General features: G+C 50.0%; 1 protein-coding gene across 2 annotated transcripts in view; it reads right to left on the bottom strand.

Moving 5' to 3' along the window:
* The window catches only part of CLSTN2 (calsyntenin 2), a gene marked incomplete at its 3' end in the record, with an annotated part of 635,319 nt that extends 614,651 nt beyond the window's left edge, over window positions 1–20,668 (bottom strand). Inside the window, exon 1 of one of the 2 annotated variants that reach the window (XM_079922344.1) lies at window positions 20,462–20,668. In XM_079922344.1, coding sequence (XP_079778470.1) covers window positions 20,462–20,573 — 112 coding nt within the window. In that variant the 5' untranslated portion in view covers window positions 20,574–20,668. The remainder of the gene's footprint in view (window positions 1–20,461) is intronic. The other variant, XM_079922343.1, reaches the window with a different exon arrangement.
* Between the last annotated feature and the right edge of the window lie 1,609 nt (window positions 20,669–22,277).

Below are 22,277 nucleotides of genomic sequence, written 5' to 3' on the forward strand. Positions count from 1 at the left end.
CCTTCAGAATCCTGGGCCCCAAGGAACAGCCGCCCATCCCCCCCAGGCCCAGGGAATTTGGGCCGCAGAGCCCTGCACAGAGCTCGCTGCAGGGAGACCTCCTCACCCCGGGTGGGAGTGAAGGCCAGGCTAAGTGCCACACAGGAACGCCCCAATTCAGTGAAGGGGGACACCAGTAAGGAGTAGCAGTCCTCCAAACGCCCCACGAGACCTCACAGCCGCCAAGTGAGTCTGACTAAATGTGCAATGGAATCCCAGCATTGAGATCCTGAAGTGCTCTCTATAAAATACCTTCTCTTGGGCTTCCCTGGTGGCGCAGTGGTTGAGAGTCCGCCTGCCGATGCAGGGGACACGGGTTCGTGCCCCGGTCCGGGAAGATCCCACGTGCCGCGGAGCGGCTGGGCCCGTGAGCCATGGCCGCTGAGCCTGCGCGTCCGGAGCCTGTGCTCCGCAACGGGAGAGGCCCCAACAGTGAGAGGCCCGCGTACCGCAACAAAAAAAAAAAGAAAAACCTTCTCTTGTCTGCCCCTCTATCTGTTTGGGTTCCTTCAGGAGCAGGCTCCACCTGAGACAAGGATTTGAGTGCAGGTGGTTTATCTGGAGGCGATCTCAGGAAAGATCAGTGAGGGAGGGGAGAAATGACTCAGGAACAAAGGGTGGAAACTGGGCAAGTGGAGCCCAGACCTCGTGGGAACCCCTGGAGGACCACGTGAAAGGCTGTGATGTTCTCCCACCTCAGTGACAACGGAGCAGGGGTATTGATCCACCAACTCCTGTCAGTCACGGGTGGAGGACCATTCCTGGGGGTGTTAATTCCCTGGGACTTCTGACCTGGCCCGCACACAGGCAGAGAGGGGTCTCACGGCCAGAGACAGCACACAGGCAAAGGGCACCTAGTGCTGGAAGTTGGGCCTGAATCTATGAAAATGGCAGGAGCAGAGGGAACGTGGGCAAGGCACCCTCGATGGCCACACAAATCCCCTCCTCACACACACCCTTGAGGCTGCTGACTAGTCTCTATCCAACCTGCATCTTATTAAGTCTGTTGACAATGTACACTGGAGAAGGGGTCAAGACCTGCTGTAAGGCCAGCCGGGAGTTCACAGCCCCACTGGGGAAGAGGCCCCTAATTCTAAGCCACTGGTAGCAGGCTTCACCGAACTCAACAGCTGTTCTATTCCTCCAGCCCAGCTGGATGAGGTGGGTGGGGAAAAGACCGGGCCTGCCCCACCCTAGACTGACTGTGGGTAGAAGCGAGGGCCACCGCAGACCTGGTTTTGTGACCAGTCTCTGATGTAGGGAGGTCTGGTCCTGAGCCTCCTGGCAAAGCAAACAAACAACAACAATAAAAAAAAAACAAAGAGTAAATAGGCATGAGGGATCTTATCGGAGTCATAGAGATGTTTTAAAACTGACTGACGATGGTTGAGCCATTTGGTAAATTTATTTTAAAAATCATTGAAATGTACACTCGAAATAGGTGACATATAAAATTTGCTTCCACTGGTTACAAAAATAAATTTATTTTTAAAAAATTTTAAAAATAAAAACCCACGTTATTCCACAAAACCATTGCCTCCTAGGACTGCCTGAGTGTAACCCCGACCTTATTCGCTGCCTACGAGTGGCATATCGGGTTCTTGATATAATCCATTTAGGGCATTTGTTTCCTTGGAGAGTAATCTAATGCTGAAATGAGAAACAAATGTAGAGCAGGTCTGAATCATCCTGAAACACCCAAGAGATACTAGAACACCACGCCCTAGACATTGGTTTTACTCCCCAGATTTTGTTAGAAGTACTTTTGTCTGGCTGGCAGAGCTATTTCATACAACCTCAGGCTTTTCCTGCCATGATTTTGCTTTTCCCAAGTTCAACCTTTTCAGGTGACTCAGGATGTAAATTCCCCCACGAAGTTAAAAAAGATTCCACTTTCTAAAGAATCCCTGAGGAATCAATGTAGGCAGAAAAAAAAACAAAGCAGTCTTGGAGCAGGAAGCGTGTTAGTAAGTTAAGTTGGAAGAGTGCGTGTGAGAACTCTCCCTTCCCAGCTGGGTCTGGGACTTAGTAAGTCCATAAGTGATGATGTTGGGACATTTAAACACTTTTAAATGCACAGCTCATCGTCCATTATAATTGAAAATATGGTGATGCATAGGAGATGATGTTGGTTTTAGAATCAGAATGTCAACCAGGTCTTCTCATTTCAGAAATACACATATCCCTCAGTGCCCTGAAGTTACCGTTGGGCTGAAATTTTTATAAACTCAACTCCCAGTCAAATATTACAGAACTACCAAATGTCACTGAACTCCTTATTAAGGGGATATACCATTTCCCATTAAATCAAAATATTAAAATGCACTTTCATCTCAGAGTTACTGAAACTCTCTTTGGCAATTCAGCCTCTCTCTTAGGAGCACCTTAAAGCTTATGTGAAGGAAGGGGGGGGGAATAAACAGACACCTAGGGACTAATAACAAAATAAAACCCCTCATTCCTCTAAATTATCAATGAGAACACTAAGGAAGAATTTTCCATCCAAGAAAACAATGTTTTATCTCTGAAATATCAGTATGGACCATAATAAATACTCTAGCCAGTTTGTTAGCATTTAATCCATCTGGATATAAACAGGAAAAGCTGTTATTTTTGCCCCCTACGGTGCTATCAAGCTCCTGCCTCCTACTGGATGGCAACTGCCTTAAAGAGACTCCAGCCCAATTCTACAGCTTTTCAGTCAATTACTAAGACTCAACCCAACTCATTTTTAAACTCCTATCTGATCCACAAAGCTTCTGCTCCCCCACAAAAGGCAAGGTATTCCTAAGTCTCCTGATGGAGGGGTCGAGTGTGGTCTGCTCTCTCCTCCACCCCTCCACCCTACTCTTCTGCTTGTGGGGAAGAGAAGCAGAAGGGAAAGGGGAAGACATGTCTATACTTAAAGCAAAGTATGTTCTCCCAAATACGTGGTATTCAGTGCTACAGATGAAAGAGGGAGCCCATGACTAAGCTTTTTCGTTGATGGGAAAGTTACTTTACATTAATCATCCTGGAAGGATATACACTCTAGAAATGGCCCCCAGAATCATCAGCCTCAGAGGTCCAAGGTCCTGAGCCATCTAGATTCCCAGGCCCCAACCTGTCTCACTCCCAACATGTCACCTACTCCCAGTCTGGCTCCATCCCAGGCAAAGTAGCAGTCCTCCCTTCCGCTGGTCTATCCCCTTAAATGATGCTCCAGCACATGGTTGATGGGCTCAGTGAGGTCTTCCAACATGCCCCCTGGGAAGGCTTTATTCTTCAGAAGGTCTTCTGGTGAAACGGGACAACCTCTTTCAGGTGTCCACCAGCTAGTGGCATTTTCCCCTTTGCCCCAGAAGTTCCCCAGAAAGACTACAGCTCCAGAAGCTGTCTACCCTTTAAGGCAATTTCACCTGCAAGTACATGTGGGATCCAGCTTTGGTACATCTTAGAAGCAGGAACTTAGGAGTCAGTGTGTGTGTGTGTGTGTGTGTGTGTGTGTGTGTGTGTGTGTGTATGTGTGTGTGTGTATGTGTGTGTGTGTTGGCGTATATCCTCCAGGCACCTCTCGGCCTGGACATCCCCCAGCACACCATCTAGAACTCCACGGTTCTCTTCCTTGTACTAATGCACTGGAATGGGTCAGCTAAATATTCTTCGTGTAGCTTTAATAAACCCCAAGTTTCTCAGGAATACAACCATCCTATGAATTAAGGCCTGAGGATACTTTTGTCTCGTTCAGAATTTCACCGGAAGTATGTCACCATTTCTTAAAATCACATCACCCCAATATCAACCATGATTTTTTTTTTTTTTTTTTTTTTTGCGGTACGTGGGCCTCTCACTGTTGTGGCCTCTCCCGTTGCGGAGCACAGGCTCCGGACGCGCAGGCTCAGCGGCCATGGCTCACGGGCCCAGCCGCTCTGTGACATGTGGGATCTTCCCGGACCGGGGCATGAACCCGTGTCCCCTGCATTGGCAGGCGGACTCTCAACCACTGCGCCACCAGGGAAGGCCAACCGTGATATGTGACTTGCCAATACCACGCACCTGGAGCCATCTGCGTTTGCAGCTGTGGCATTCACAGCAAACATCTAATTCACTACTCCTCTAGTATAGGTGGGCACAAGCATTACACACTATTTTATGATACATTATTTTCCTTTTAGTTTCTTTATATTTCAGTTAAGGCATTATACTGATTTGTTAAATTATGTATGCAAGCAAGCAGTAATATCAGCACATTTCATTTCAGGATAATAATGGGAGGACTATAAAATATTTGTTGTAAAAAGGGGCCATTCGTTCTGAAGCAATGCAAACCAGTGGTCTGCCTTCATAATCCTTTCTGCTTATTTCCCTGTTATGCACCCTGAGCCTTTAGTCAGACCCAGTTGGGTCCAAGCTCTAGCCTTAATATCTAGAGGGAGAAGCTGTTCCCACTTGAGCCAGAGTTACAGGAAGGCGGCAGCTCAGTCCTGTCCAAGCCCTGGCCCCAGCAGCATAATGGACACAAAAACTCCTGCCCCAAGGAGAAGGGGGGCTTCAGGGTCAGAGTCAGGGCTGTTAGCCACCCGCCCCATACAGCCCTGCAGAGCCACATCTCCAGGGAGCACCCCCAGGAGCTTCCCCTACCAGCACCAGCCTCCAAAGTCCTGGATTTGGGTGGGATGGGGATGGTGGTGTTTCCCTGTGCACAGCGTCAAAGCTTGAATGCTTAGAACTGAAGCAGCATATCCTCAGATCTGGAAGTAAATGTTTGGACTTTGAAGGATTCCCACTTGCTCTTTTTTTTTTTTTCTAGCTATGGGGGTAGCCCTCCACGGGCCTCATCACGTGGGGCCATCTCACTCTAACTGATGGCAAAGCTTTTCCAACTAAAGACCTTATCCTGGCCTCTCCATACACATGCATCTGATGTCACCAACTGCAAATCACTTTTAATGGCCTGTTTGGAAAAGGAGGCGTGCTTTATACATGTAGGACTTCTACAGTCTGCGGCTTGAGAGGATGCTGACAGGAGCCAGGAGTAACCACTGAGAGACATGGAGGGCACGCTGGGCAGAGCGTAAGACCCGCAGCAGCCGATGGTTACAACTTAATTCTCATCGGCGCAGTGACAGAAGATGTTCTCCCAGATAGGTGGTATTCAGTGTTACAGATTAAAGAGGGAGCTCATGACTAAGCTTCTGCATTGATGGGAAAGTTACTTTACATTAATTATCCCAGAAGCACATACACTCTGGAAATGGCCCCCAGAATCATCAGCCTCAGAGGTCCAAGGCCCTGAGCCATCTAGCTTCCCAGGCCCCAATGTGTCTCACCTCCAGCACGTCACCTGCCCCCAGCCTGGCTCTATCTCGCCATCCTTGAACGCACCAGCTCATGCCAATGATAGCCAGCACCCAGCCCACGATGCTAACCTTCCTAACCAAACCCTCCTTCTCCACCAGCCTTACTCGGGTGGGCTTGCACTGGAAAGATGGGCACTGGGGACCCAGGGGGATGAAGGAGAAAGATAAATCAAGAGGAACTCCACGCCAGCCCTCCATCCCCACAAGGCAACGAGCTGAGTTCTAGGGAACTCCAGACATCACTCACCCTCCTACCCTGTGCTAGACCACACGTGCCTGGGGGCACAGGGTGAGGACGTCACAGACACTGACCTCAGGGATAAGGCAGTTTAGTGAGGAACAGGCAGGTGGGCAGGTAGGCAAGCTGATAAGTGCCACCGTGGCGGTCCGTATGGGAGCTGTGTAATCGAGGTAGGGGGTAAGAATACTCCCAGGGGATGCCCAGGGATGGATCCCAGAAGGCGCACCAGGCTGCCAGACAAGGCAAAGGCAGATGGGGCAAGGGCGGGGCGTGCATCGGCGCAGAGACACAAGAAGACCCATGAGGCAGGGAACTGGGCTCTTTCTGCGGGTCAGGCTGAAGTGTGAGGACAACATATGGAGAGAAGATTCGCTCATTCACTCCTCAGCCACTGTGCAGGTGTTGGGCTCTGCTCACACGAGCTCACCTTCTAGCCCAGGAACAGGTGGGCACCCACTAAGGGCCTTTTGGGATAAGCCAAAGAAAGTGGACTTTATCCTGAAAGTGATGAAGTGACATGGAGGGATTCTGAGCAGGGGGTGATGGACTGGGTGTGTGTGTTTGAAAGAACCGCCAAGGGCTGCGTAGAAGTGGATTAAAGAGGAACCGGTCCATGAGCTGCAGGGATAGAGAAGTACAGTCAGGCAAGGAGAATCCAAGTTACCAAGTGCTCTCTGAGCAGTGAGGCCCCTGCCTCTTCACCCTGCACCCGCCACCATCCCTATCCTGAGCTGGCTGCAGTAGAAAGACAAGAGTCAGGGATATAGAGAGCGCCTGCCACAAGACGCAAGGACCAGAGACAAGAACAGCTCAGGACACTGAAAAACACTGAGAACACCAGACAGAGAAGGATCGGTGCTCTACAGACTGCTGAGCAGGTGTGCTGGCCGCTGCTCAGGAGAAACCCTGCCCTGCCTTTAAGCAGATGCAACCGAGCTAGAGAACCAGGTGAGTCCTTGTGACTAATGAAGGGGAGACACTGGGCTTGATGCCCGTATCCAGGCAGTGCTCCTGTGGTTGGATCTGAGCACACCCCCAGGCTGCACACCTGAGGCTCTTACATCACAATGGATGGGCAACCCCTCCCTTGTCTCTTGGGGTGCCTTCTTAGGTGTTCAGGAGGGATGGCTGGGGATTGGCAGGGCTCAAGGTCCCTGGAAATCAAGGCTGCCTTGGTACTGGGGAGAGAGGATGTCCAAGGGCACGTCTTCACCCACGGCTAGAGAAGCCACCCACACCAAGTACCAGGCTATCTCCATGCCAGGACCCACGAGTGAAAAGACATCAAGACCCACCAGAGTCGGCAGTCAGCATGGGCAGGAGCCCAGCTTTTTAAGACCTGTAGCCACCACTGCCAGCTTTTAGATGACAGAAGGTGTCACACAGACTCATCCCGGGAGGGCTTCCACAATTTGAGCACAGGAGCTAAATCACCCTAATGTGGTTTGAGCACCATGACAGAGACCTATCTGCCTCACACGTCCCCCACCCCCTCCAGAGAGCCTGCCATGCTGCCCCAAACGCCGCCAGTGTGCGAATGCGTAACCCTAGGGGTTGAGCAGCGTCCTCTCTTTCTAATGCGCACATCGCCAAGTGAGATCCTGCATCATGTCCCGTTGCCTTAGCTTACAGGAATGTCAGGGCGTTTCCTCTCTGATAAGATGATGTAAGGAGAGCGTTAGGTCACCATGTCTAGTAGACTTGAGACAGGGGCAGGGGCAGCTCCAAATCTCCTCTACCAGAGCCCGTTTGGTTGGAAGTATGAACCACATGACTTGTTTGGAAGCTGTGGCTGCATAGTGAACCCCCTGTCTTTAGTTAAAGGTTAGGTGGCTCTGATCCACAGAGGTAGCAAAGTTTTCTAAAGATGCTTCTAGTCACATTTCCCATTGGATGGAGAAAACAAATTGTAAGATTAGGAGGAGGATGATTCTCATGATTATTGGTAGTAATTTAAGAAGTGGGTGGGCTTCTCTGGTGGCGCAGTGGTTGAGAGTCCGCCTGCCGATGCAGGGGACGCGGGTTCGTGCCCCGGTACGGGAAGATCCCACGTGCGGCGGAGCGGCTGGGCCAGTGAGCCATGGCTGCTGAGCCTGCGCGTCCGGAGCCTGTGCTCCACAACGGGAAAGGCCGCAACAGTGAGAGGCCCGCGTACCGCAAAAAAAAAAAAAGAAGAAGAAGTGGTTTCCAGGGAGCAGCCAAACACTACCTCCAAAAGCAGACCTTGGTACTACCAAGGTCTTGCAGAGAGAGATCCTGGAGGGACTTAGGGAGTAGGAAGAGATATGGCAGGAGGGGAAGGAGAGGATGAGAAGGGTGCTGAAGATGACCCGACAATTCCGTCAGCCCTCCCCTCCTCCCTCGTGGGCTCTGAGACAAGAGGTGGGACACGTCTGAAAGCAAAACTCCAGGAAAACTCCGTCTTCAAGCAAAGATTCTTGGCTGGTCTCTGACTCGAGTTCCTCCAAGTAAGAGGGCTGCAATTTAAGGACTGGAAGGTTGGCGGGGAGGGGAGGCAGGGGGGTTTTCAAGAGGGAAAAGATACAAGTGCAGTTAAAAAAAAAAAAAAAAAAAAGGTGCTTTATTTGTGACCTCTAGTTAAAAGAAGAATAAATCACTAAAAAGACTTAAATATAATTTTAAAATTAATACACAAGATAAGCCATCTTGATATTTCTCATGATGGCGCCATAAAGCCAAAATAATTGGTTTGCTTTCGGGAAAAAAACATAAATAACCAACAAAAGGAAAGTGAAACCTAGATCTTGAAAGTGAAATTCTTTTTAACTCTGATTATAAATTATCTCAGCCTCCTTCCCTGCTCCAAATGACCACACACCCTCCTACAAACAAACAAAAACACACAGGAGAAGAAGAAATGAAGAGGGAGGGAGGAAGGAAGAAAGGAAGGAAGGAAGGAAACTCTTAAAATACCATAAACTGCAAATTCAATATTTTCTCTCATTCCCTAGCATTTCTGTGAGTTTCCTGAGTCATGGCCTGTCTTAGTTCTTGACTCTACATCCAGATTCTTTATCCCTTCCGTACGAGGTCTGGAGGAGAGAATCTGGAGCATTTTGCAGCAGACAAGTGTGCCAAGAAGTGCTGGCAGAGCAGAATGAGCTGAGATTCTAGGACTGGGTGGGGTTCAACTGTCCTTGCATGAGGACCAGAGCACATGATTTTCCAACTCCAGAAGCAGGGAGAAGAATCCCCGACACTCCAACTTTGTTCTCCTACATTCTATTTCATGTCTAACCATTAGTGATGTGCTAGCTCCAGGGCAGACCGTTATCTGAGACACACAGCATTTCAATGGGTTTGTGGAATAAAGTGAAAATCTGCCCCTAGGAAAGCACTTGTGGGTTTGAGAACTTGAAGGAACAGAAAGAGTTGGAAAAATAAATATTCAGACCACCAAACACACAGTCAATCAAGCTGGGAAATGCTTATAGTCTCCTCCCCTGATTCTTCATAGGCTTTTATAATGCGAGCCCTGCTTCCTCTCCCCGCTGTGCAATCTTCAGTAGGCAACGGACAGTAAGTCCTGCAAGTAGGCAGAGCCCCCATAGGAGAGGAGTGGTCCCAGTGACCAGCTGCTACAGAAGACCCAGGTACTCGCTCAGGAAAGTTTCTTTGAGGAGCAGGCTTTCAGCTAGATGCAGAGGGACTCCTCCTCTCTCACTCTCCATCCCAGCAGGTAAAGAGACAGAGGTCTTGGCCCCCAACTCAGGCGGGCCTGAGTAAAGACCCCCAGCTGAAGAGGTTAAGCCCATTCCCATCTCCCTGTCCCTCCTCCTTTCTTCTCCCAATAGCCTCCCAAGGTCTTGTTCACCACAGCCCAACCTCAGCACCCAGATATATGATCAAGGGTAGGGATGTAAAAAGGAGCAGCAGCTGGCCCAAGGGAAGATGACCCTCGGATGCCCCAGTGGGGCACTAAGTTCCCATCACCCACACCCACTTGGGGCTGCCCTGTCCACCGCCAGACCCACTGTTGCTGGGGTGTATTTTGTGAAAGAAGGCAGAGCATTTGGCCTGAGCGCCCAGCACAAGCATCTCTGGCTTCAGGTACTGAGTGATGGGCTAATTGTTTCCTGACAGCACGAGACAGCCTGAATACCACCCATGTTCTCCAGCTCCAGAAGCCCAGCATAAACGGTACTGCTGAAGAGGAAATCATAAATCTTAAGACCAGGATTTCAGTATTTTTGAAGGGTTTCATTTCTCCTCCCTTCCAACTTTGATATATGTACTTACTTAACAAGGGTCTGGTGAGGGTTCATCGAATTAATATATGTAAAGTGCTTGGAGTTTGAAGAGAATATGCAATATAAATGCAAGTGTCGCTAAAAAGGTTAATCTAATTTACATCGAACACTTTCAGTTCATGGTGTTAATGAACTATATCCTTTTAGAGCGTGATTAATTTATTGAAATGTGATCACTTTTCCTAGTGCTATATATGGGTCAGCTTCTCCTCTTATTGTATCTAACTTTACAGAAGAATTCGGCATTTTATAAACTAAAATAATAAATCGAATACCCGGTAATGGTTATATTTCATTAATTACAAGGAGACATGCATTAGATTAACATTTATCTGTTTTAATTAATTTGCTGAGGTGCAGTTATCCATGCAAATTGGAAAATGACACATCAACTTGACATCATATTAACAGTTTTGACTGGTTCTTCCCTGAAAATGTATGGGCCTGCAACTGCTGGACCCCTTGCATAACCATGGTGAACGCCCGCCGTGTACCATATGCAGAATGTACATTAAAGAATTAGGAAGGGCCTTACCGCTAAATTCAGACTTCTCCTGAAAATATCATTAATTAAATTGGTAAGACAGTATAAAGACGGAAAGATGTAGGGTTTTGTTTGGAGGGCTGGAGTCCTGAAGTCTCAAAACCAATTTCTTAAATCTGATCACCTTATTTTCTTAAGCACTTTATCCTTCCAAAGGGTATTCAGAGCCACTTGCACGTGGATACTCAGAACTTTCTTGAATAGAGGAGGGCGGTGCCCTCCTGTCCTTTCTGCACAGGGAAAAGCAGACCCCAGAGGGCTGCGTGATGTGCCCTGAGCCTCACACATCAGTGGATCCAAGTCACGTGACTTGGAGTCACTGCCTTCTCCACAGGTGATTTCCTCGTCAGGCTTCTTTGAAGACTGCAGATTTGTTTAACTATATAATACGACACACATCACGGAAATGCAAAGTGGCAGAAATCACAAAAATGATGTGCTGTGTGTTTTGTTTTGTTTTTTTCTATCGGCAAAACTTAAGTCAAATTTCAGCCAATTAAGCATTTTTAGAAGCTACGAGTGGCATTTACAGCCTTTCTCAGTGAGAATTCCAGCGGCATCTGCTGGACTTGACTCCCTTACACATCTTGGTGTGGTTAGAGTTCACTCAACTCATCTGCAGAACTTAGTGTTTTCAACCTTTACAAAGTGAATGCTGTCTGTCATTGGTTTGGAAGGAGAATCAGTTAACTAAAGGGGAGAGGCCTGATGACTAGTTCCTACCAGTGACCAAAGGCAGGGAGTAGCCCTGACTGGGGGAAGTGTGCATGGGCAGAGTCCTCAGGGACTTGCAGCCAGTGTGGGTGGCATCACCCCGGCATATCGTCACTCCCTCAACACTCAGCATTCACTCTGGACCTCAGACTGTGCTGGGCACCAGTCACACAGAGGTGACCAGGATGCTTCCCCCTCGAGGGGGTCACAGTCTGCCTGGAGAGGCAGGGAGGAGATAGGCACTGTGATGGGGGAAACCAGAGTTGGTGAAATAAAGAGGGTCAAGGCCCCCACCCAGGAGCAGCCCTGCAACCCATGCCAAGAAATGAAGCATTCCCTGGGGAACTGTCAGCAATAGGGGTTGGCAGGGGCACTTCTCAACCTTGGCTGGGCATAACAAACATCTGAGAGCTTTAAACTAAACCCCAAGTCCTAGATCAATGACACCAGCATCTCTGCAGGGGTGTTCCAGGCACCTCTGTTATTTTGAAACTCTCAAGTGGTTCCACTGTGCATCCAGGCTTGAGAGTCACTAACCCAACGGATAAGGGGGTTGTCTCTGCAAGTAGACTTTGGCCATTCAAATCCCAGCTCTGCTGTAGTAGCAGTAGTAGTTGGGTGAACTAGGTAAGTAGCTTAACCTTCCTGGCCTCAGTTTCCTCACCTGTAAAATGGGGATAATAAGAGCACACATCTGATTGAGTGGAGGACTGAAGGAGTATTAATACCCATAAAGCACTCAGAACAGAGCCCAGCACACAGTAAGCTCTTGAGAGAAGATAGTATTTACTATCTGGAAACTGCTGGAAAGTTCACTGAGAGACGAGAAGGCCAGATGAGAAGTGAGGGGAGAAATCATCAACGGACTTTTATGTGAGGCTGGAGAGTTTGGATCTATCTTGAGAGGACCGTGGTTTGTCTTCAGGGGTAAGGCTCTCTGTGTATCCTAGCTTCAGAGGAGGCTTGGGTTGCAAGAGTGTAGGCAGAAGATCTCTGTACACACTTGGTCCAGGCCTTTGCTCTATGAATGCCTGAGCTCCTTGAAGGGGTGATGGTAGGGATAGGAGAGGTAGAAGGTGGGAGAAGGGCTGGTTTCCTCTAGGATGGGAACTGGTGGCCTGTTCCATCTCCTATCCCCAAGCACCCCCCCGGGGCATTGGCAATGAAATGTAATAGGAGAATTGGACTTCAGGTGCTGGAACCCCAGTGGCAGCAAAGATTCTGCTGCCCATGGAAGTAGAGAGTCAGCCGGGGACATCAAGAGGCCAGGCTGTTCAGACAATGAGCGTCACAAGGGTAACCTGGGAGGGATGGAACCTTGAGGCAATTCCAAGAGTGTTACGTTATTCTCAAAGCCCTGGGACCTTAACAGACTGCAGCAGGGATGGTGAAGGATGGAATTCATGATGATTGGGATGGCACTCCTACAGGCCTGGTGGGACCGGGGTTGATGTGACCCATCCTGGCAACAGGGTGATGGATGGGATGAGGAGGGGGTGCTTTCATTCCCAAGAGATGCTAAATAAGGCAGTAGCAACGGGCATGGAGGGGAGTGGGAAGGTTCTAGGTCTTTATGGGTAGAATCAACTGAACGTGATGAAGGATGGGGTGTGATGGAAGAGGACAGATGAGGATGCTGGGGGACTCCAGGGCTCTGGCTTGGGTGAGTGTGCAGATCTTGTACCTTTGATCCAAACAGAGGCCACAGAGTAAGCAGCAGCTTCGTGGAGGGAAGATGAGAGGCTGGGTTGGCACACACATGGGGCTGGTGGTACCCCAGGGCATCCTAGAGGGGCCAGACATGGAGCAAGCCTCTGAGCAGGGCTTAAGGTGAGCTAGGAGAAGAGTTGGTCAGGGCCATCTCCGGAGGACTGATGTAAGCAGAGGACACTGAGCTGGGGACAAGCAAAGTCCTGAGAAGGTACTGGAAACAAGTGCCTGAGGATTAGAAAACCACTAAGAGGTGGGAGAAGTGGTCTTCGGGTGACATCATCCAAGATATCACCTGGCTTCCTGGTGCTGGGTTGCAACCAACTGCAATTAGTCTGACCGCTTGGTCTGATTCCTGGCTCTGCGGCTACGTGCCCTGTGGTGTTCACTTACCAATCTGTAAAATGGGTATGTGTGAAAAAGACAATCGACATATATAAAATCCTGCCACAACAGCAGAATAAAAGGCAGCCTTATGAGCAGTCATGTCACCTTCTATTTCATCTATGCCATCTCTCTCCCCTCTTGCCACACTCGCCTTTCAGCAACCCCTCCTCATTCTCCCCAGAGTCCAGGCTTCAAGTACATCTAATATACTTGAAAGTGTCTGTGGTAGCTTTTCTTAACCCTGCCTGCTTAAAAAAAAAGAGTCAGAGGAGGGCCATGTTTAACCCAAATGAACAACTGCTGGGAGGTCTTCCTGATTCAGGAGACCCCTCCAATGGACCATGCAATGCAGACAGCTGCCTTCTCTACTTGAGGCCAAGCATGACGGGAGGGGAGGAAGGCTTCCAGCTGCCCGGGCGAGAAGAGAAAGATGATGTTCGCTCCTGACGGGGAAGTCAATCAGAGAGTGAGGCTTCCAGAGAAACTGATTCTTTCAGCAATTTTGAAGACCCAAATGTTCCTGAACTGCCTCAGAATGTTCCAGGGCAGCAGGCCTCTCTGGCCTCACTCAGAGTATAATCTTGGGCTGAAAACACATCACTCTGCTAGGTAAGCCTGTGTGATATGGGAAATCCATGTCTGCCACACTGCTCTGGGTTCAAATCTCAGTTCTACTGTCTCTAAGCTGTGGGACCTTGGGCAAGTAACTTCCCTTCTCTGGGCCTCAGTGTCCTCCTCTGTAAAGATGGGATAGTAATTCTACCTGCATCATTGGTAGATCAAACCAACTGGGGTTAAGATGAAACCAACTGACATATATAAAGTGCTTAAAATAGTGCCTGGCACACGGTATGCATTCAATAAACATTCACTCTTTTATTAGCCTTATAGATCTGTATGCAGAAATATATTTGTCCAGGGCTGGGCTCCCTCCTTACTCCTGCCTGCGTACCAACATGGGCATTCTTACCTTGCATCTACCTGTCCTGCCCACCTCCTATCTGCTGACCAAATGCCTACTCTCCCATCAAGACCTCTTTCATTTTCTCCGTTAATCTTTGCTGGCTTCTCCTATCCTTGCCAATTTCTTCCTTTCCCACAAAACTTTTTCCAGGTGTTTCATGCACAGTCGTCTACCCTTTTCCCAGAAGCTACCAAGTTCTCCAATAGTCTGTGTCATGTGTGATGTTTGTCCTAGACAGAGCTCTTTGATATCTGATATTTGTTTTAGCTTTTCAATCCGCTCATAGAGAATAACAGGAGACTGAGACATAGCTCTTGGCTGAAACAGCTAAAAGTGAGGCCCAGTGCATGTTTGGGTTGGCCTCACTCTCACCCCAAGCATCCTCCTCCAACCACTGCCGCCTCCTGTCTTCTGTCTATTGCTCCCCCAAAGCTGACAGCATGATTGGTAGGATGAATTTTGTGTCCTCCCAAAATTCACATGTTGAAACTCTACCCTCAGTGTGATAGTATTAGGAGACAGGGTCTTTTGGAGACCCTCTCCTTACAACCCAAATCCCAGCATATTAGGATTAGAAGAGATCATGAGGGTGGGGTCCTCATGAATGGGATTAGTGTCCTTGCGAGAGTCGTTAGAGAGCCTGCTTCCTCTCTCTGCATTCCACACAGAAGGACACGGTAAGAAGTCAGCAGTCTGCAACCCAGAAGAAAACTCTCACCAGAACATAATCATTCTTGGACTTCCTTCCTTCAGAACTGTAGAAATCAATTTCTGTTGTTTCTAAGCCACCTGATCTATGTTATTTTTGCTACAGAAGCCCCAGCTGATTAAGATGGCGAACTTCTGTCCTGTTCAGTGCCAGTGTCTTCAGCTCAGCATGCTTCCCCCAGCTCAGTCCTCTCATGATTTATCTGCAAACCCACCATTCCAATTTCCACAGGGTCCAATTAGTGGTGGGCTAGATAATAAATAATAAAATAATAATCTGCCTCAAGCTGTCATTTGGCTATCACAATGTCAATTACCCCCTTCCACATAAACATGCATCATCACAGAGGTTGCCAGTGTCTTAAACAAACAAACAAAAAAGAGTGCTTCTCTGCATTCTGAGACAGCAAGGCTGGAAGGAAAGTGTTTGCTGGTCAGGGGACTTCTCTTTACAACCCAAATCACACCAGTAAAGCTCTTCCTCCAGAGACCAGAATCCCACACCTTCGGCAGTGGCACATAGAGATGTTTATTTATTTAGATAACACACATTGCTGAGTCCTCCCTCAGAGCTGGCCCTGCGTTAAGTGCCAGGGCTTTTGAGATGAATGAGACAAGACATGGGTCCCAGCCTCAAAGGCATTCATAGACTAGTGAAAGAGGCAGGTGTTTTCACAATTCAAGCCAAATGTCTATGTGTGCATGTATTTATATATGACTATGTCCACACATATGCACATGTGGAGGGAGACAGAGACAGAGAGAACAGAGTTTGAACGGAGGGAAGATATGAACGAAGCTACTGAACTGCCAAGAGGTCAGTCAGAAAGGGAGAATGTCACCAAATCTCAGATGCTAGAACCCAGTGTTTAAATGATCAGTAATTACAGTAATTACAGTCACTGTGTATTTAATGCTGTTTACATGCCATGAACTGTGCTAAGTGATTTCTAAACACTTGCCTGACAACCACTTGGCAAGGTAGGTCTTTGTATCCCCATTTTATAGATAAGGAAACTGAGGTTCAAAGGGATTCATTGATTTGTCCAAGATTATCTTACTGGGAAGCAGTAGGGCCAGGATTGGAACCCAGGTTTCTCTCACTATGAAGCCCAAATTTTCCTTCCTACAGGACAGGAGAAAACATCCAAAATCTCTGTGTCATTAAACAATAGCACTGCAACTGCAGACAGGTGGATTCACCAAGCCACTCACTACTGACTGCTCGGCTCACATCCGGAGGCCAGGCAGTGGGGTGGACTTGGAGACCAGGACAGGGAGGGAGAATCAGGACAAGATTCCAGCCCTCAGAGCTCACAGGGCAGTGCTGGAGCCAGACAAGGAGCACAGGTACACCAGAGGGAGAGCCATATCCCGGGGGACCAGCCAGGGGGACCAGTCAGGGAAGGCTCCTAGGAGAAACCATGCCCAGGCCTGGCTGTGTCTTGAGTCACAGAAGGCATTAGGCTGAGGAAGGTGACCGTCTAGCTTGAAGACATGGTCCAAAGGGTCCAGGGCAGGAATGAGCACATCTTGGTCCAGGAACCACAGGGGCTTTGGGATGAGTGAAGGTCAGGGTGCACCCTCTGATGCAGTGCTGAGGACATTTTGTCGTTTGTGCTTCAGTTGTTGGGGAAATAACTACCACACCCCCAGGAGACACATGCTACTTTCCAAGAGATGATATAGGACAATTCACCATAAAAAGTCCACACCACCTTCGCCCCCACGGGAGGTTCTGCGTGTGCACTTTGGAATACGCAAGGATGGTTTCTGAATCTGTTAAGAGGGAGGATGAGGCTGCTGCTTGAAGCTAGAACACAGGTTTCCATGGCTGAGAACAAGGCCCACTCCATTTATCTCCCAACAGGGTCCTTGAAACAGCAGCCCTGGACTCTCCTCCTGTGTATGCAGGGCTACAGGGGCTCTTGGGGATCTCAGAGATACAGTCAGCTTCCCTGTGGTCACTAGATCTGCCTTTAAATCCAAAGGGGAGAATATGCGATGAACAGTCAAGGCGCACTGGCCATGGTGAGCCTTCGCATTCTCACCCCAGTGTCACATCCTCCCCTGGTTGTCCTGGCAAGTCACTTGCCCTCTTTCAGACTTAGTTTCTTCCTGTGTGAAATGGGCTACCAAAACCAGCCCTGCATTTGTAAAAATGAGAGACAGCCCAGTTAAACGGATTAGCGCAGTGCCTGTAACACACTAAGGAGAAGTTCCACAAACTGCAGTTACTACAATTATACAACTACTGCTACAATCTCCTCCCCTCCCTATTACCAAATGCTGCGCTTGCAAGCCCTCTTCCTATCTCTAGCTCCCTTGTCTGCGTCCCCATCGCATGGTACTATACTTGCACAAACTCAGCCTGCTGTCATTCTCTTAAAGTTTTCACATAAAAATCTTGTCTCCAGTCAGATCAAAGCTCTCAAAGCAAGGTAGTAGTGAGATGGGAATGGTTGGGGGGGGGGGTGATCTTATATTTGCTAAGAATCCTCCAGAGCACTGAGCCAGGCTCTGGGCGCACACACAGGCGGGCACTACATCAGTTATTGCTGATGGTCTCTACTCAAGCATCGTCCTGAACAACCAATACCTGGATGTTGAGGACTGAAAAGCGTTTGTGTACCAGATCCCTGAGACCTGAGACCACTGATGCATCACCAAATTTGGCACAAATCTTAAGAGGTTACTTTGTATTGCCTTTTCTTCCCTGGATAAGACATGCCTTTCTCTGCTCCAGAGGCTCCTTGGGTCCACAATGCCTTCCCAAGCTTTGCTCATGAAACATGTGCATAGGATCTGGTCTTTTCAAAGCATCCAGAAAGTGTTTGTCTTTTTTTGAATAATCAAGATACAGGAGAGAAAAGGAAGGAGTTATAATAGTTGCCTGGCCACTGTATTATTTCTGACGTCAGGAGTATGTTTGTACTCAAAGTGCAGAGATTCTGCGAAAACCCCAAACAGTTCTCAGGGATTAGCTGCTCAATTCCCTACAGGAGGAAGCAAGAAACACAAAGGCAGAACAAGCTGTGTGCCACAAACACGACATCGTACACGAGCCCAAGCCGGGAGGACATACTTCCAGACAGTTGTCCAGAGGGTGCATTCAGGTCTGCCACGCAGCTTGATGCCCCACTCCCATTTTTCCTCTGTGAATGAATTCAGAAATTGTATGGGAAAAGAAAGCTATTTTTTTGTTCAGTCTTCTTCATAGGTCTTCCTGACTTTTCTCCTTTTTAGTGATGGGGATAATAATGACATGAACCTTAGAAAAGGCAGAGTCAGTGGTGGGACACATCATATATGAAGCATACCTTCAGTATCTCAAATGTTCTTCAGAAATTATATAAAATTTAGAGACATAAAATGCACGTGCATTGTAATAAGGAGAGTCAGCCCTGTAAATCCCAGCTAAAGTGTCATAGCAAATGTCTCTGTTTTGATCGAATATTACACATTTGTCTTTAAAAAAGAAATGAAAAGAAAAATGTAGCTAACGGCGCCCTTTGCAGCCCCCCAGTGGTTGAAAAGAGAAAGAGGAAAGAACGCGGGGGAGACAGCAACTCTAGCTCCGCAGGACCAATCAACTTTTTACTCCGGAAAGACAAATGGCTTATTTTCAACATGAAATGAATATGTTCTAAGTGGAGAAGATGCAAGGTGTTGGTTAAAATGCACGTAATTATTCACATATGCGTGAATCACTGAAAGCCTGGATTTTTTTTTTTTTTTCTTTTCAATCTTTCTCTTTTGTCTCTACCAAGTTTTCCATTTCGACCTGGGAACTAGGCGATGCATAAGCATACCAGGTCTTCCTCCCAAACAAGTTTTTTTCCCTTCCTTCACTTGCTGTGAGCCCCCCTGTATGTAAACATCGGCTTAAACATACGCCATTTGCTCCGCTACAAAGTGACGAAAAAAATCGAAAACATGTAATCTGCCTATTTAACAAAGTGTCTATATTGGGGAAGGAGAGCAAACGATTTGGTCGTTCTTTGTTTTTTATTCTTGCTTTCACCAAAACAAGCGTCTCTCTGAATGATCAACGACTCCTTTACCCATTCCTTTACCTTTCCTTTACCACATGTTTGAGACATTTTCATAATCAGTTTTCGTCTTCCTCCCCAAAAAAACTACCTCTCAAGGATGGGGGTGGGGTAGGAATTGATGAAAAGGAACAGGATGCCTGCTTATAAAATAATGTTACAAAAAACGATGCCACCAAACTAAAAAATTACAGCATAAACAGAAACTCTCCTATTCTTCTCAACCGTCTCACTCTCAAGTTGCGGGAGAGGCATTCCCGAGGTCTGAGGAGGCGAACTGGCTGCCTCGCGCTCTCCCCACCCTCCAAGGGTAATTAAACGTAGAATACATTCCCTCCTGAGCCACAGGTAAGCTACAGTTCAAAGCCAGTTTGCAAATCAGGTTGCCGCTAATACGGAGCCTCTTTATCTACAAGAGCAAACTCCTCCGTCCTCTGAGGATTGTCAGTGACCACGTTCCTTCCCGTACTGGTTGCCGGGCAAATCTGGCCACAGCCTTTAAACCAATCGCACGCCCTTCTATCCTAGTCAAAACGCAGAGAATCAACAAGTTACCACCAAGCCGGGCACTCCAGCCCAGAACTGCCACCGCCTCTCCTGCGCCCATCGCCACCCAAGCCCGCTCTGCTCCTCCCTTGCCTCTCCCACCACCGTCCAGCAAGCACGTGACCTTCCGTTTCAGTTCGCCCTCCAGACGCCCCCACCCCGGCGCTCCTCCCCGCGCTCCCAGGCAGCAAATTCCGCGGCTCGCCAGCCTACAGTCTCCCGACCGCGCCAGGCGTTCACCAGGATCTTGCTTCCTCCGGGGCGGGAGAAGCGGGGAGGTCAAGAACTCCAAGCCAATAGGGTTGCGGGGAGGGAGGTCACCGGATTCCGCGCCTCTGTGCTCGGGTGCCCAAGCACAGTCGGAGAGGCCATGGGGAAGGGTCACATCCCGCACTTCTTCCGGACTCCGCGGCCCACCCGGAGGGCGCGCGTTCCCAGGGGAGCCAGAGCCGCCCTGGGGGATCCTGAAGCCAGCCAGGGAGGCCTTCCCCGGAGCCCACAAGTTTCCACCCCATCCCCGAGCTGGGAAACGAGCTCTGCTCCCTCCTTTGACGTCGCCGCCACTGATTCCTCCCTCAGGGCTGGAGCAGACAACTGCCTGTCCGCGCCGTGCCAGCGCCCTGCTCCCGCCGCTCCCGGGCCGGAGCCCGCCACTCGGCCACTACACCCCCACTCCGACGCAGAAAGCCCACAGAGTTGTCCGGACTCCCCAGACCTGGCCTTCCCCTGGGTCCCTAGAACCTGCCCAGGGGTTGGGCCGGCGTCCGCAGGTGGAATCTCTCTGGTCCAGGGCGCTGGGCGCTCACTTTGGTCATCCCGGGCGCACGGAGGCCGGGGAAGCTGCGGCAAGGGAGGGTGTGCAAATCCAGCGGGGTCCCCGCCGCTTGCACCCTCAAGCCCTCCCTGCTTCCCTCCTCGGAGACGAAGAAACTTCCCCAGCACCCACCTTTAGAGGCGAGGAGGCGGCGCCGCCGGCTGCCCCCGCCGCCGCCGCCGCTGCCGCTCCCCACGCCCAGCACCAGCAGGAGCGGTACCCAGCACAGCCTCCCAGTCACCATCCTCGCCGCCGCCGCCGCCTACGAGCTGCCGCTGCCGCCGCCGCCGCCTACTGCCCTCGCCGGCTCTCGCCTTCCGGTGTCCGCCGGGCCTCGGGCCGCCTTGCCCTGCCGCTGTGTGCGCTTCGGGCGCCGCCGCGCTCGGCCTCCGGTGCCCGCCGCCGCGCCGCTAGCTCGCCCTCAGCAGCCGCGCTCACTGGCGCGGACCCCGAGCAGCTCCGGCGCTCACCCCAGGACGGCCCGTGACGTCACGGAGGGAGGGAGGTGGCTCCTGCATATTCATGAGACGCGGACACCGGCCGCGGCTCCTAGGCTCGCGGCTCCGCGCCCTCGCCCCCCAACTTTCCTCCACCGTCCTCGAGCTCCGGGGCGCTCCTCCTCCAGGTAGGACTCGGCTCCCAGAGGACCGGGTGGGCGGCTGCGGGGAGCCCTCCGGCCTCGCGCCCTCGCTCCGGCTCTCAAATAACTGCCTCGTGGGAGGGCTGGCTCCCTCAGAAGTGGTCCCCGGGAGCCTGAGCGTCGCCTGCGGGGGCTCAGCGCACCGTGCCCCGCCACGCCCTTGGAGCTGACATCCGTGCGGAGGGGCGGGCGGGCGGGCGTTGCTGCAGGTCCTGCCCTTGGCCGGGTCTCCGGACGTTCTGTGCCGCCTGGTCTGGGGAGGGCGCCAGGCACACGCTAGAGCTGGAAAGCGCGAGTGCTGCTCTGAGTTGCCAAGACGGGTACATCACCGCGGACCCGGAGGGCAATGGCCGCACTCCGCACCATCTTGGAGAGGCAGGAAAAGCCACGGCTCTCGGAGACTGATGGACCAGATCACAAAAGCCAACGTGGGCCGCTGGGCCTGCCGAGGCTGCAGTGGGACAGACACCTCCCTGCAGTATGGTACACAGGCAAGAAGTTACCACCTTTGTGTTTCACTCCACGCATCTTGAGACCAGGCCACCCGACGTCGTGCCTTGTAACACCTCGTAATTGTCAGTACCCAGAGTGCAACGGCCTTGCACTCTTGACAACTCCCCACCACCCCCAGGCCACACAAGGTTCATAGAGGTACTCCCTAAACATTAACTGATGGCTCAGAAGAAATCCTTGACCTTATTTGCATACATATATGCAGTGTCAATATCACACACAGGTCAGGGTTCATAAGGAATAGTTAAGGAAATAGAGAAATCTAGAAAAAAAAAGTTATTTATTCATTGATTCAACTCATATACTGAGCACCTAGACAGGTTATGTCACCCTGCCACTGGACACTAAATTAGACATTAGACAGTCCAAAGGCCAAGGAGAGTTGTCCGTCCTCTCCTCAAAGCCTTTGTTCCTGTCTGAGAAGCCAAAGAGGGCAGTAAAAGGCGATTACAGTGCTTTGTAAGTGTTATGGTCCTACACATTCTTTATGTTGCCAGATATATGCCTATACAAATCAACTAACAAAATATATGTGGCAACGGTGTCTAAACAGCATCCTATAATTAATAACTGTAATTTGGGATACTCAACAAAGCCATAAAATCCATTAACAGCCCTCGTGCTGCTCAGCCGCTCTGCACCGCCCTGGCAGCTCACTCAGAGCCGCTGCAGTTGTGCAGGTCGACTCTTCTGCATTTCCAGGCACCAAAAAGCACTTGCAGGGCAGCCATGACTCATGGCGGCTGCAGGAAGGCTCAGCCTAGGCAGGGCGCTTCACCTGAAGGTCTCCTTAAA

Source organism: Stenella coeruleoalba (genome assembly GCF_951394435.1).
Source record: "Stenella coeruleoalba genome assembly, chromosome: 5".
Classification (NCBI taxonomy): Eukaryota; Metazoa; Chordata; class Mammalia; order Artiodactyla; family Delphinidae; genus Stenella; species Stenella coeruleoalba.